The sequence below is a fragment of the Pteropus alecto genome, unplaced genomic scaffold (genome assembly GCF_000325575.1).
Source record: "Pteropus alecto unplaced genomic scaffold, ASM32557v1 scaffold123, whole genome shotgun sequence".
Classification (NCBI taxonomy): domain Eukaryota; kingdom Metazoa; phylum Chordata; class Mammalia; order Chiroptera; family Pteropodidae; genus Pteropus; species Pteropus alecto.
Window position 1 is genome coordinate 8,089,711 of NW_006433950.1, and position 16,224 is coordinate 8,105,934.

At 46.6% G+C, this 16,224-nt stretch overlaps 1 protein-coding gene across 1 annotated transcript in view; it reads left to right on the forward strand.

Moving 5' to 3' along the window:
* The first annotated feature begins 1,264 nt into the window (after window positions 1-1,264).
* The window catches only part of CCDC113 (coiled-coil domain containing 113), a 17,579-nt gene continuing 2,619 nt past the window's right edge, over window positions 1,265-16,224 (forward strand). Inside the window, exons 1-7 of the mRNA XM_006908802.3 lie at window positions 1,265-1,455; window positions 3,018-3,141; window positions 4,080-4,241; window positions 6,410-6,565; window positions 7,304-7,384; window positions 10,105-10,260; window positions 14,554-14,661. Of these exons, the coding sequence (XP_006908864.2) occupies window positions 1,352-1,455; window positions 3,018-3,141; window positions 4,080-4,241; window positions 6,410-6,565; window positions 7,304-7,384; window positions 10,105-10,260; window positions 14,554-14,661 (891 nt within the window). The 5' untranslated portion in view covers window positions 1,265-1,351. The remainder of the gene's footprint in view (window positions 1,456-3,017; window positions 3,142-4,079; window positions 4,242-6,409; window positions 6,566-7,303; window positions 7,385-10,104; window positions 10,261-14,553; window positions 14,662-16,224) is intronic.

Here is a 16,224-nt window from a genome sequence, read left to right on the forward strand (position 1 = left end):
CTCCTGCATTACGGCCCAGGAGAGAGGCCTTGTCCCGCCATAGCCTGGAACTGCTGCAGAGCCCTTTCTTGCCCTGGGCCTTCTTGGGACTGGCAGCCATTTGTATCGCTTGGCATGTGAGCATATTAAAGATTTCTAAACATGGTCTGCATTGCAACCAGAGCCCAAAGAGGCCTACCAGCAGAGATAAGAAGATGGTGGCAGAGGTCAGCCTCCCTGCTGTCATCTCCAGTAATCCACTCTGGCCCCAAACTTGTGCTCCTTAAGAAGCAAAACAAATGTCTTTTGGAGTTTAGTGACTACATGTTCCATGGGCTAGAAAGGGGGTGATCCTCACCCCATGCAGTTTATCACAGCTTGCTTTCTGACCACATTCGGCGCCCACCCTCCCTCAGAGAAGTTCTCCTATCCTGCCCTCTTCCACTCCGATGAGAGCAGACAGAAGGCCGCCCGGCCACCTTGCCCATCCTCGCCATGACCCACATCAGTTACCAGCATGGACTTTGGGTTCTGCTGGAGCTCGATTCCGTTCCCGTGTGGCCCAGGTAACTCATCTAAGTTACTCTATTCCACAGTTTCCCGATCTGTAAGACGAAGACAATACCAATTTCATAAGACTTCTGAGGATTATACGAGATGATGACCACTAAACGGTGTGAGGCGCCCTTTTGTTACTATTATCACTAGAGGTTGCAACAGCTGTTTGGGGACTATTTCCCCCGTTTTACTGGAAGCTCCTTAAGGGTCTGCTTTATACATTCTCCCAGGATTCTTAGGACGTGTTCAGAGCCTATTTAAGGCTGTCTCTTGAATTTATACCCATTTAATGTTCAGCCAGGGTTTTTCCTTCCAGGAATGCAGGATATTAGTATCTCAGAGAAACTGCAGTTAGTATGCATGAAGCATCAGGTGGTGAAGAGGGTAGAGGCCTCACAGTTCGCATTAACTTTCTGGGTCTCAATTTCCTCGTCTGGAGAATAGAGAATTATAGATACAATTACAAGGTTGTTGCAAGGATTTTCATAAACTATGCTTAACACGGCGTCAAGGGGATAGTAAGTACTGAGCAAACAGTTGCTGCTATTATTATCATTTAAGAATTATTGTTGAAGGAGTAAAAGTGAACGAACGTGCTCACGTGCCGGGTCAAGGCCAGAAACCTCGCTCTGGTCAGCGTGAAGGTCTGGGAGAGGGGAAGGGAGTGGGCGGAGCCTTCTGAATCCTCGCCCACTACGCATGCGTCCAGTCGCCCCGGCAACGCACCGCTGGGTCGCGATCGAAGTTAGACGAAGGCGCTAACCTCCCGGCGCTCTTGGCCGCGTTCGGCACTGGCAAGGGCCACTTCGTTAGAATGATGTCTGAAGATGACAGCGGGACGTCTACCACCGAGTTGCATGTCGAGGAAGACAACGAGCTGCCTATTATCCAGCTGTGCGGGCTGGTAGAAGAGTTCAGGTACCCGCTGGCCGGCTTCTGGGAGCGGCCCCTTCTCCCCTTGTGGCCTCGGTCCAGCACGGAGACGATCCAAGTCCGCATTTAACACTGAAGAGAGTGAGACCCCCCACTGTGAGGAAGGAACTTGCCTTTGCTCTTTAGCCCCGTGTCTGCACCGTCACTGAACTAGCAAGACGTCGTTGGAGCCAGGACAGGGTGGAAGGGTGAGGGCGTGGGGCCAGGTGACCTCTAAGCTCCTCTCCAATGGCTAAGATTCTCTGATAAAATTAATGTGGCAACAGGATTGAAAGGGGGCTGTTGAGATGTTTTTAGTATGAGGCATACTAAATGCCTGAACCAAGGTATAAGCATGGAGAAGGACAACAAAGAATGACTTGCCCAATATTCTGTACTTTTAGCAGTCTGTTTTATATCTACTATGTAGCAAATAAATTGCATATCAAGATCCCATGGTGTAGTTGAAGTAATGGTACAACATATTGGTCTCATGCGGAATATCCTGGCTCTGGCAGCTGAATAGATGTTACTTATATACACCTATAAATAGTTTACTAATAGCTACCATTTTCTGAGTGCTTATAATGTGCCAAGTACTTTGCATATAAGACCTTATATAATGAATGGCACGGTAACCCTAGGAGGCAGAGAGGTCAAGTCACTTTCCTAAGGCCACACAGCTAGTCAGTGGTAGTGCTGGGATTCAGACTCAGGTGTGACTCCACAGCCTGCAGTGGGAACATGACATATGCTGAAAAAGAAAGATGCTTTGATTTATTGGGCTTTCCATCCAGCCTTTTCCACTAATCTTAAAATTTAGCCAAACAGGAATTAGCTCAATAACTTATGAAAATATCAAAGCTGTTCTCTCTTATGTATATGTATGCATACATATGTGTATTAAGGATATATGCAATTATTCCATATGTTACATATAATAATAACATTTATAACTGTTATGTATAACTGTATATATTAAGTTAAAAAGGTCCTAATCTCAGCATATACAGAATAAACTAGGTCTGTCATCTCCACTTGTTTAAAAACCATTTATTGAAAGCTTCTCTATCATTTATAATAAACTTCCAGTGAATATTTCATCTACTGGTTGCTGGAAATTTAAAAACCCGAGAAATATAAACCAAAGAAAACATCTGAAGATTGTGGATATATGTAACTTCAAGACTGTAGTAATTCAGAAGGAATTTCACAAATGTGTCAGAAGAAACTTGAAGATGAAACTTGTAGCTTCATCTCAGCCACAGTTTCCAGTATAATCCCAGTGCTTTGAGTTTGTGGCCCATTAGATGTATTGAAAAAATATTTTAAACACTTATATAGCACTCACTGTGAGCCAGGCACTGTCCCGAAGGCTTTGTATTCCTTATTGCGACCCTAAAAGTTAGCTGCTGTTATCATTCCCATTTTACAGATGAGGAAACTGAGGCACCAAGAGGTTAAATATCTTGCAGAATGTCATACATAGCTAATAAGTGTTAAATACTAGTTATTTGGTGTGGAAACTCATGTTCATAGAATTTACTCGGTTATCCTCTGTCTTGCAGCTATGGAAACTCTGCTCTCAAAACTGAGACAGAGATGTTTGAAAAATATTACAACAAACTGGAACCTAGGGATCAGAAATTAAGAATATCAGAAATGAAGATATCAGGACCAGATTTTACACAGGTACACGATAGAGCTCGAAGAATTGTTCTGTTAGATGCAAGTCGTATTTGCGTATCTGCCTTTCGTGCGCCCTGTTCGGCCAAGTGGCATATGACTTTCTCTGTGTTCTAGTGACTCTTCCTTCTCTTTCAAGGTTTCTTGTGTGAAGGGAATCAGTTTAATTAAGAGTGGATTGATTCTCCCAGAACATCTTAGTTGATTTGAAACAATTCCGTTAAATGGGGGGACTCGAATGTTTTCATGGCTCAGCCAGCAACATAAAGAGGTGGAGTGGGCCAGGTGTGGGCACTGGAGAATTTCTCCCTTGTCCGAAAGGGCCAGCCAGGTGGCCCGATATTGCCAGAGCAGTTGATTTTCAAGAGAAGCTGGAGATCTGGATTACTTTGGCGGGTCATTAATTTTTTTAAATTTAAAACTGTAAGTCTATTATTTGAGGGCCAAACAATCCCATCTGGAGGCCCACACATTCCCTGGGGCTGCTTGTGACCTTCGGCTTAAATGCAAAGGAAATCCAACATTTTTGTCTATTTGTTTGTTTTTGCCGAACATCATACCTCCCCACCCCCACCCCCACCCATGCAATTTTCCTTCTTTGTTCGGTTCAGGAAGCACTGGGCTCCAGGCTTCTCCTGACATTGACCTGAGGGCTAATCTGTAGCAGGTTCACAGTCTCTCCATCCTTGAGACACTTTCCCTTATTTCTTTTTAGTTCATTGTTAAGCACAGGCCTTGAAGTATTTAGCTCAGTGCTTTAGGTTGGCTTGTGAAATAAACATCACCTCAGGCCTAATATCCAGAATCTTTTCGCATTGAATTTGTTCTCTCTGGCTGGCATTCAAGGAATTTCTAGCAGGCCAGGGTGGTCATTTTGATGCCCACCAAAGGCTGCTTTGTTACCAATTCCTACTTACAACGGCTTTGTTTCTCTTGAGGTGTAGTTGCGAAGCAGGCGCAGGTCCAAATCCCGCATAGGTGTGGACCGCGTGACGAGCCTCAGCGTCGACCAAAAATGTGAGCTTGTCCAAAAGGAGCTGGAAGACACGAAGGAGGAACTAAGGCACCTGAGGGCAAATGCCGAACGAGACCTGCAGTATCATGAGGTACACCTCTCTCTCTGTAGGCCATCCTCCCGGGGCTCCCCACTTCCCCCTCGTCGAGAAATGCTTATGGTCTGTTCTTCAGAGTGTTGCTATGTTACAAGAAACACAAGTAGATTAAGACAAATTGAGGGCCTACTTTTAAGGAACCTACCACCTGCTTGGGGAGACAACAGATTGTAAACATTTTTAAATGGAAAGTTAAAAAAAATACACAGATGTAGAGAGGCTAGCACAAGGAACCCCTATGTACTCGACGCCCACGTGCAACAGCCGTGAACATATGGCCGCTCTTGTTCCCTTCATCTCTCTACCAACGTCCCCCTCAGAATCAGCCAGTGGACTCTTATGAAGTGAATCCTAGATATACCATTTTTCTGTAAATATTTCAGTGTATGTCTCTAAGATATGGATCCTTTTAAAAAGCCATAACCACAGTAATTGTAAGTGTCCCTCAAATGTATAATAATTTCTTAATAACACGAGGGGTTTGTGGTTTAAGTCAGTGAATTGGTTGACAGATCCTGAAGTCACCCTCCGTGTGCAGCACGCGTGACCTTGGTCCGTGTCTTGTTGGAGCTCAGCACAGTCAGTTTCCTTCCAGAGGAGACACATCACCGTTAATGCAGTTGCCCACAGGATGAAGTTGTTGGCTTATATTCAAGAGTCATGTCATATGAAAAATAGATATCTCCGTTCTAGACTTTTCTATTTCTAAATGCGGGCACACACGCAGAATCACACTCATCATCCCGAGGGGGACAGATCAGTGGACTGATGTCTCCATCGATGGAAGCATCTGGAGTGCGTAAGCCTCTGCCCCAGCTTCCCGCTCTCCCTCCTCCGCGCCCTCCCCCCGCTGCCTTCTTTTCCTTTCCAAACGCCCAGCGTTGAATTCTAGCATGTTAAAGGAGCTCAGGACGTGGGAGCATTGTCCTCACGTGCTGGATCGTGAGATGTAAATGTCACAGGGTGGACTGGGGAGGTCAGAGAAGACGTCGTGGAGGAGGCGGGCCAGACGTGGCATGGCCCTGAAGGACAATGGCATTCGTATAAGGACCAGGAAAAGCAGGGCCCCCTAGGTAGGGCAAATGACCCGAGCAAAGAAGTGAAGGTGGGAATGAATGTGGCACGTTCTTGACATTGAGGGGGCTGGTGTGATTAGAGAAGAGGGGGCTTTGGGAGCTGTATTAGGAAATGGGACTGAGCAGGGCTGTGAGACCTTGGAAGCCAGGCCTAGGAGTTTATCTTCACTGTCTTAGAAAGCAGGACCCCAGGGAAGATAACTGAGCAGGAGGTTGACAGATTGAAAATGGCTTTTAAGGTGATCAATGTCCTAGCATGTGAAGATGATGGGGAGGGAGAGGTGGGGGCCACAGGCCTGCCAGTGAAGGAAGACACTCTCGCTTCTTGGTGCCCAGTGAAAAAACCTGAATGAGGATGATTTGCTCTGCAGCTACAGATAACTTCTTTATTCTTTAAAAGAACGTGTGTGTTTTTGTGTTTTCTTATTTAAAGACAATCTGTTTATCGTAGCAAAATTTAAACATACAGGTAAGCTAAAGGGAGCACATCTGAAAACATCCACAGTCTTATCACCCAGAGGTTATTACCATTGACTCTGGTATTTATCTTCTAGAGTTTCATATAAAAAGGTATCATTTTATAACCATGCTTTCACTTAACGTCTTTCCGTGTCAACACATATATTCGTTCATAACATCTTTTTTCAAACTACAGAAGTATATAGTAAGAGTGTTCCTTTGGCCCCCACTAACCCATTTCTCTCACTGTGACTGTGGTTAATGTTTAGGTGTATAACCTTCTAGGTATTATTATATGATATCATGTTATGTCATATAGTAACATCATAATTTTTAATAGATACATAATAAAACATTTCAGGTATAGAAATACATATTTATGTAGATACCTGAGGCCCTGTTTTTGTTTGTTCACCCCCTTTTTATGGATATTATAACTTCTGAGGCATATTTTTACATAATAACATTTGTATAGTCAAATTTGTATCTGAAGGATATCTTTATAAGACTAAGAAGAAGCACTATGTGTTGGGGCACAAAGCGGCCTGGGTACTCGGGTGTTCTTACGGGGCTCTAGACCCTTGAGAAGGTTTGGAACCTGTTCTCTCTTTGTGCTGACTTCCCAAGGCTATCATTGAGGAGGCTGAGATTCGGTGGACTGAAATTCGGAGAGCAGTGCACGAGTTTAAAAAAGACATTCTAAAAACCATATCCAAGAAGAAAGGGAGTATCTTGGCCACTCAGAGAGTGATGAAGTACATCGAGGACATGAACCGCCGGAGGGTGAGTTGGCAAGAGGTTAGGGCTTAGAAAGGGAAAAGAGATTCATAAAAAGATAACTTAAAAATGAGGCAGCCCCACCCCATTTGGTCCACTATATATATTGCTCACACGTACAGATTTTGCACTCTCCCCAAAGTGAAAAATGCAAGTTTGTCAAGGCTAAAATCAATCAGGGGGGGTGAATATGAATAGCATCTCAGAGGACTTCTTTTTTTATCATTGCCATTTGTTTCAAGAACTGATATGTTTTCTAGGCAGGTGACTGCGTGGAGTGGGGCAGGTATCTCTCAAACTCTTTGAGTTTCATTATTATAAGAATAAGACATAAAATGCCCCTTTACTTCCAAAGATTGTGTAGCATATCAAGCTTTGGATCCAAGAGATATGCAGGCTTACTAACTCTAACATGTTGTAAGTAATAAAAATGATGTAAACTACAAAGAGTATAAAGAACCAAAGAACTGTAAGATCATTTTGTCAGGAAAGGCCCCTATACCCAACTGATCTTGAATTTAAAAGCAATAGAAAATTTGCATGGAGCAGATCCAGCTTCCTCTGCTTCTTGGACATGAATGAAAGGCTATAGCAACACCAGCTTGGGTAGATGTAAAAAGACCTAAAAATAAATGACTGACTATTAGGATCAAGGTTAGGTTTATAGCTGCAGACTTACCAACTTTTCAAACCAAAGAGGAAGAAGAAGAGAAATGGATTAAAATTTGCTTGTATTTTTTTTAGGATAACATGAAGGATAAATTACGTTTGAAAAATGTTTCTCTCAAAGTCCAGAGGAAAAAGATGCTTTTACAGTTGAGGCAGGTATGTGGCTTTTGCTTTCTCTCCGTAAGGTTCCCGTAGGAAGTAGAATAGTGTCCTCCCAAAGATGTCCGTGTCCTGATTCCTGGAATCTGAATATGTTGCCTCGCATGGCAGAAGGGTTTTGCAGCTGTGATTGAGTCAGAGATCTTGAGATAGAGAGATGATCTCGTATGATCTGAGCGGGCACAATGTAATCACAGGGGTCTTTATAAGACGGAGGCACAATGTAATCACAAGGGTCTTTATAAGAGGGAGTGAGAGTAAGAGAAGGTGTGATAACAGAAGCACAGATCACAATGATGTGCTTTTTGATAGAGGGAGGGGTCGCACGAACAAAGGCAGCCTCTAGAAGCTGGTGATGGCAAGATAACAGATTCTCCTCTAGAGCCTCCAGGAGGAACGCGGCCCCGCCAACACCTCGATTTTAGCCCAAAGAACCATTTGGGCTTCTGACTTTATGAGCTGTTAAGATAATAGATTTGTGTGTTTTTAAGCCACTGAGTTGGTGGTGATTTGCTACAACAGCAATAGGAAGCTAATATAGTTACTGTGCTGGCACATCTGTAGGCAGAGTTGGCTTGACTTTAAACGAGCCTCATGACAGTCTTGTTGGCTCTCTCGGGGAATGCAGCCTGGGTGGCACAGTCACAGAGTGCTCCGGTGAGTCTTTGAACAGCTGAGCCTTAAGGCTCCTGACTAAAGGCATAAAGCCGACGTGGCACAGGGTCTCCAGACTGTGCTTATGTGGCTCTGTCCTCTTCTAGCTCATTATTTTATTATTAACCTGAGTATGGACCGATGGCGTGCACATCAGAAGGGTCCCCTGAGAATGACACAAAATTGGGCAGGAAAATTAACGTGTCCAAGGGACTGTTGGTTCACTTGGGATCTCAAAATCCTCGACAAGCCAGGACAGCCTTAACAACACAAAGTGAATACGGACAAATGTCAGATCCTCCACTTTGGTCCCCCAAATATCTACACAGGTACCGGATGGCTTAGCCACAGAGTACCTGATAAAGTCAGCCCCGCTGGAGGTGATGCACTCAGAGAACCACAGCGGCTCACCGAGGAAGGGGTGGTCTCGCTCCTCTCCGTTCTGAGCAGCTCAAGCTGGAGCTGGGACTGAAGGGCCCGAGGAGAGAGGGCGCTGTCTTCAAGTGCTTGGGCACTGCCAAGAGGACAGGACACGCCACCGTGAGAGCCTTGAGGGCAGAGCTAGGGTAGAGGTGGGGGTGGGGATGGAGATGTCGGCTCGGGAGATTCAAGTTCAGTGGAAGAAAGAACGTGGCCCCAGCGGAGCCCAGCTGAGCTGCCTCCAGATAGTGAGTTCCTGGTCCTCTGGTGTCAGGCAAGCTCAGGCATCCTGAGACGGGGAGTCGGCGGACGGATGGCCTTTAACCTAAAAGCCATCGCTGCATAGAGATGACACTGACGTGGTCGTGCTCTCGCAAGCTCACGGACGCGCAGGGAGAGGTGGTGGTGAGAAAAGGCAGAGGCAGCGGCCACAAGGACCACAGAGCCGCAGCCTCCAGGGGCTCGGTGGGAGACGGCGGTGCCCTCCGCTGTGGGAGACAGGCGGGAGAGGGAGCCAGAGGATGAGTCACACTGGGGCGCAAGGCAATTGCGGGAAGGAGATGGCTCCGAGGAGGTGCGCGGTGAGTACAGTGCAGTCCCAAGTTTGGCCATCGCCTACCACAGGGGTGAAACGGCACAGCCCTGGTGGGCAGGGAAGGCGGGGCTGGGTCAGGGAGGGGACCCGACACCTTATACAGCTGCCGTGAGGAAACGGCACATGACCCAGGCTGCTTGTCCTGGGTTTCTAGGTTAAAAGTCACTTTGAAATGGTCTTCTTCCAAGTGCCCTACAATAGATGATTGGATAAAGGGGCTGTGGTACATATATACAATGGAATATGACTCAGCCCTAAGAAGAGATGAAATACTGCCATTTGCGACGACATGGATGGACCTTGAGATAATCGTGCTAAGCGAAATAAGCCAGACAGGAAAAGTTGAAAACCACATGATATCACTTATATGTGGGATATAAACCTAAAAGCAACAAACAAACAGGACAAACAGAGACTCATGGACATGGACAATGGACTAGTGGTTAACACGGGGGAGGGGGAAGCGGGGAGGGAGGTAGACGGGGTAAAAGGGGTCAAATATGCGTTGACAGAAAGAAATCTAACTATGGGAGGTGAACACACAATGCAATATATATATATATATATACACACACATACACATGTATATATATGCCTTAACTGTTAAATTGTACGCCTGAAACTTACTGGATTTCATTAACCTATGTCACCATAAAAAAATTTTTTTTAAAGGCCTCCTTCCTACTCTTCCTTCACAGCTCTGTTTAGGTGCTGCCCACTGTGGGAAGCCTTCCCTGACCAGCTTCCATTCTCCCCCGGCCTGGCCGAAGGGCTTCTGGTGCCCACACACCCCGCTTTACCACATTGTGACCTGTCTGTGAACAGTTGTTGCGTATGTGCTCCTCGAGGCCAGGGAGTCTTGTATTTACTCAAATCTCTATCCCCAGGGCCTGGTACCATGCCTGGCACCAAGTGGATACCCAATCCGTGTTTGTCAAATGACCAACTGATGGCCGACTTCCAGAATCTCACCCGGAGTTGCAAGGCGTGAGCCGTATACTCCGAGGTCATGACCTCACATCATTTCTTTCTTCTTTCTGCGCTATAGAAGGAAGAGGTGGGCGAGGCCCTCCACGATGTTGATTTTCAGCAGCTGAAGATCGAGAATGCTCAGTTTCTAGAGACGATTGAAGCAAGGAATCAAGAACTGATCCAGCTAAAGTTGACATCTGGCAGCACCCTGCAAATCCTCCACACGTACAAAGTAAGGTCCGCCCCTAAGCGCAGGTACCCAGGGCTTCCCGCCCCGGACTTGCCGGCCACAATGAGGTTCCCACACGCCACTGCAGTGTCCCATGGAGGGCTCAGGCATCCTTGACTCCCCCACTGTTCCTCGAGTTCTCTCATCAAAGCCACGTCTCTTAAAATACTTTGAAAGTCCCCACAACCCAGGGGAGCTTTTCCTTTTTAAAAAGATACGAGGACACCCTAATCCCATCCCGACAAGTTGAATTAGGGAGTAAGGGCCATGCATCTTTTATTTTAATTAAAAATTATTGGGGCGACATTTATTAACAAAATCAAATAAGTTTCAAGTGTATCATTCAACGATAAGTCGTATATATACTGCATCGTATGCTCACCGCCCAGGGTTAGATTTCCTTCCGTCACCAAATATTTGACCCCTTTCACCTCTATCTACCTTCCCCTGACCCCTCCCCTCTGGTGACCACGACCCCCTGTCTGTGTCCATGAGTCTCCATTTGTCATGTCTGTTGCTTTCAGTTTTGTATCCCACATATGAGGGATGTCATGTGGTTTTCAACTTTTTCTGTCCGACTTATTTCCCATGCATCTTTTTTTTTTTTCACACCCCAGATGATTTTTATGCCCAGTAGGTTTTGAGAACTTACCACGCTTAGGGCTCTGTTTAATTTAGGCATGTCGTAAGCACATCCCCACAGAAGAAAACCACCTTAGCTGTAAATCAGAAAACTGCTAAATAATTCCTCACTCACACATACCCCTTTTTAGAGAAAAAGAGGCACTATTAATAATTAAGCAGGACTATAGGCGTGAACAAGGCCTGTCCCCGGCAGAGCAGGCTGTCTGGTCACCGTGCTAGCAACTGTCAAATGCAGTGGCCAGATGACTGTGGGCCAGTGTATCCTGCCCACTGGCCTTTGAGCCAAGAATAGTTTTCACAGAAGAACATTTGCAACCAGTTTGATAGAGAGCACTACCCTTGAAACCCGATTAAGCAAAATTGTTTTTTTCTCCCCTAGAAGTTTCATTCTTCTCATTAGTAGAACTATTCCAAAATATCATACTTCATTATTATATTTGAAATTTCATCAATAAAACGTTTGTGGAAATTTGTTTTTTCTCTCCTTAACATAAATATCAACACAATATCCTCAACTTTGCTTCTTGCCCTGCAAAGCCTGGAATACTTACTATCTGTCTGGCTATTTACAGAACAAGGTTGCTGACCCCTGGCCTAGTGCCCAGATGGCAGCAGTAGCTAGAGGCTTGGGTGGCTGACAGGTGGGCTTTATTTGACTCACACGGTATCATTTTAAAATGTGAATTTGAATGTGCTTACACTAGGCTGATGTTTGGCCAATATTTTCTTTTTACAAAAGAAAAACCTGAGGCCCAGCGAGGCAGAGTCATTGCCAGATTCGAGCAACAAGTTTGTGACAGAGCCGGGGCTCCTAGTCCAGTGCGTGTCCCACCTAACCCAGCCATCTGTCCCCGGAGCGAAGTGTGTTGACAGGATTGTGCTGGCATCCTGAAACTCACGTGTCCTAAACATCCAGCAGATCATCCACTGTGAGATTATCTCATCAGTAGTTAGTTTATCTGATCGCTGTTATTTCAAGATGAAGCCAGTCCTTGTGACTCTCAGGCCCTTGTTGGTAGAGAGCTGGGCAGCACAAGGTTACATCACTTTGGACCTTGATCTTATCCTGCAAAACCTACTAAATGACACGAGGCCTGTCTGATCTTGTGGGGAAAAGTCAGGGCTTTGGAGTGGAGCCACTGGTTTATAAAATGAAACTGCAAGGATGCAGAGCCCGAGCTCTTTGGGACAGGTCTAAGCACACAGAGCAGGTCGTTCGTGATACCTGAGCAGCAGTGACACAAGCTGCAGTGAATCCCGGGGGCCATCACACCTGTAGGCTGGTTGCAAATACTAGTAAGCAGACGGTGGAGCTTGGGAGGAGATCCCCACAGGAGTCCCAGGGCGGACGCAGTGAGGGAGAAGCAGGCTCACTTCCTCGGCATCTTAGTTCTCAGGTCTCCCCAGGGAAAGGGAGGCGGAGCCGCTGAGTGGTGGAGTCAGGCCTCACCTGGGGTTGAATGGGGACTCCACTGGGGACCCCAGGCACGATGCTTCACCTCTCAGAGGTGGGTTTTTGTGCCTCGCCACCAGAATGGCTGGTCTGTGCTGTGTCCCCAGCACCAAGGACAATGGCTGGCCACAGCAGGTGCTCACCACTATTGTTGAATGAACTGCTAGTGATTCAGGCGTGTGTTTAGGGGGTGGGAGGGTCGACTTTCATACGGATGTCTAACACCCAAGTGTGAGACCTTGTTAACAATGCGCAGAACAGCTTTCCTCTATTAGCGACTGTGCAGAGTACCCGCAGCATGTCACAACAGGGCAAGGTGCTGCTGGGGCAGCCACGAAGGAGGTGACCGTGGGCTCTTCTGGGTTTTGTGAGTGAGCCTCAGTCAAGGGAGCACCTTCTTCTCCAACTTTATGCCCATAAACCCTGCGTGGAAGGCTCTGGTATAGTGTAAGCATGTGACTACAGCTGCGATGTATCGTTTTTAAACATTTATATGCTTAATTATCTGAGAGCATTTAGTAAATTTTGATTAACTGTGTTTTTTAAATTAAACTTATTGGGTAACAGTGGTTCGTAACATTATATAATTTTCAGTTGTGCAACATTATAATTCCACATCTGTCCACGCTATTGCGTGCTCATCACCTGGTCTAGTTTCCTTCCGTTACTGTGTGTTTGGCCCTGCTTTACTCACTTCACTCGACCACGTCATTCTTCACTGACTGTAAACTGTGGTGCCTTGTGGTAGGGAGAATCCTAAGACGTTCCCCAAGACTCGCGGCCTCCTGGTGTAAACATCCTGTCCAGTCCCCAGGACTGCGGGTAGGGCAGGTTCTGTTATTACGTTCCGTTATCATTAGATTATGTCACATGGCACAGCTGACCTTAAAATAGGGCGATTACCTGGGTGGGCCTGACCTAATTACATGAACCTGAAAGCAGAGAGTTTTCTCTGGAAGAGGAAGTCAGAGATTTAAAGCATGAAGGGGGTTTGCTGGGTGAGAAGTTCTCCATTGCTGGCTCAGAGAGAGGGGGAGCCACGGGGACGGGATCTCAGGGTGTCCCGGAGGAGCTGAGGGCCACCTCCTGCTGCCAGCCGGAGAGAAAACAAGGACCTCAGTCTCACAACTTCAAGAAAGTGCATTCTGCCAACAACCCGTGAGCTTGGAAGAGGACCCCAGCCCCAAACAATACCCCCAGCCCTGGCCAACACTTTGATTTCAGCCCCGGGGGCCCTCCCTGCACAGAGAATCCAGCCCCACTGTGCCTGGACTTCTGACCTATGGAAACCGCGAGATGACAAACGCGTCGCTTTAAGCCACAAAGTCTGTGGTCGTCCCTTACACGCAAGAGAAGGCTAATGTGCCTTTTCAGACGTAGCCGCCTCAAGTGACTGCCGTCCTGCTCAGAATCACAAGTAGCTCCCACCACATCCTCTCAAAGGCCCTGCGCCACCGGAGCCAGGACCGCCTGGCGCCTTGCGGTTGCCCTCGCGGGGCCCCTGTCTCCTGTCCCGTGTCTAAGTTGTGGAGTGACGGCTCCCTTTCTCTCCTTTCTTCCCTCCCGGCTGGTTTGCAGTGAAGTCCTGACTTGCCTCCCCTTCCCCACAGCAGGCCCTGGGACGTCGCCCCAGCGCCTGCCTCCCTCCCGGCTCCTTTCAGATCCTCCTTTCCAGGTTCTTCCCTCGGGTTGGAATGCTCTTCGCTTCTCTCTTACCTGGACACACTTGCCTCAACCTTTCAGCTCTCTTTCCAGCAAGAGTGAGTTCTCCTCCTGTATAGGGGGCATATAGCAGTAGCACCTACTGCTTGGGGAGCGTTTCCCCCTCTTCATCTGAGTGAGATAGTGCTGGCAGCTGCTCCCCGAAAGTTCTCCACGTGTCAGCCCTTCATTCTCTCCCCGAAGGCTCTCCGCAACCCGCCCAGGCGACCTGACCAAGTTTAGAGCCTTGCCCAGAGTCCCTCTTAGTAAGTGGTGTGGTGGGATTCGGGCCCCGGTGTCTGGCTACTCTGAAGGTGAGGACAAGATCAAGGTCCCCAAGGTCCCCTCCTCACCCCACCGACTCCAAGGACCTGGGCAGCTGTGAGAAGGGCGGGCCCAGGTTCCTGCTTTTCCCTGCTCCGTGAAGAGCCATCCCTCCTTTGTGTAGCCCCAACGAAGCATCATTGCTCAAGACTTGCTGTGTGGTTATATTTCAGACCAGGCTACACCGAGCAATGGAAGTTTCCGTCACTCTGGAAAAGGAGATCTCGCTGAGAAATGAGCTACTTGAAAAACTTGAAAGAGAAACTCTGCAAGTAGAGGAGGTAGGAAAGGGTTAACATACTGTTTTTCATGTTTGTCTCCTTCCATCTATAAGGGCTTGAGTTCTTGTCCACCAAGATCTAAGCTAATGGGGACTCACGGTTCAGTTGTGCTGCATTTCGCTGCCGGGTTGAGGTCCAGAGTCAGCTCCTAAGATAGAAATCATGAGGGCTCCAAATTCTCGAGAATTCCTTAAATGACCCAAGAAGTAAAATATTTAAAGTGTTGTGAATACAACCTTATAAAGAATGCATAATGCGTGCAGTAATGTAACTGACATGAGAAAAAGTACACATACCACAATATCCTGTTTTATTTAAAGGAAAGAGAACGCTCTTTAAACATGTACTTCTTACTCAGTACAGTGGGTGCCCGAGCAGAGGACCTGTGACCTCTGTCCTGTGCCCACTCCAGGGCCTATGGTCACTGTGTGAAAAGATGTGTGGCATCATCTGTGCTCCCTAGCTCTGCATTGCGAGTTAGCGCTCTCATTATTTTGCTGAGCACATGAAGTTGAATTTCCACACGTTAGATGTACCTAGCATGCGACTCAAAGAGGACTTCTCTGGGCAGGTGAGGGAGAAAGAGCACTAGACTTGAAGTCAGGAGGCCTGGCATCAGGTTTGGTGTTGTTGGTTTCTGGCCTCGCACAAGGCTTTGAATTAAACAGGACTCAGTTTCCACGTCTGTGAAATGGCCATCGCAGCCCGTGTGGTGATCAGATTGAAGTGTGCATAGCAACGCTTTGTCCACCTCTAAAGCCATTAGGACAGTTATTAGTCATTGTCTTGAATGGGCCTGAAGTGTCCCCAGCAGTATATGTGGCCCCAAACCTGCCTATAATGGCCAAAAAGCCACAGGGTTATTACAGCTGACTCGGTTCTGTCACGACTCCAGCCTCTACGTCATAACCTTGATGGAGAACCAACAGGCTTTGCAAGAGAGCTAGTCTCTGTTCAGAGGTGCAGGTAACAAAGGTAAAGCAAAAGTCCATTTGCTCCCTCCATACAGAATTTCTGTGGTTCTTATTTGTTTCAGTTGACATTTATGTAGATTATAAGTGAAACATGAAATCTATTTCTAAAAGCCTGGCATTCACTGCTTAGTGTATTTTATTTTCTTGTTAACTTTTTTTTTTAACAGCTCTTTTGGGATATAATTCACATACCATATAATGCACCCATTTAAAGTGTACATTTTAGTGGTTTATAGTATATTCACAGAGTTGTATAACCGTCAGCACGATAATTTGAGAACATTTGCGTCATCTGAGAAAGAAGCCATGTGCGCATTACAAAGCCTTTTCCGTTCCCCGCCTGGCCTCGCACTCACTCTCCGGCCCTAGGTGACCACTGGTCTGCTTTCTGTTTCTGTGAATTTGCCTCTTCTGGACAGTTCACATAAAAGAGAGCACTAGACCACATTTTATCCATTCACTGGTCGATGGACATTTGGGTTGTTTCCATTTTTTGGTGATTATGAATAACGCTGCTCTGAACATTCATGTACAGTTTTTTTGTGTGAATGTAGGTTTTCTTTTTGCTTAAACATATAGCTAAAAGTGG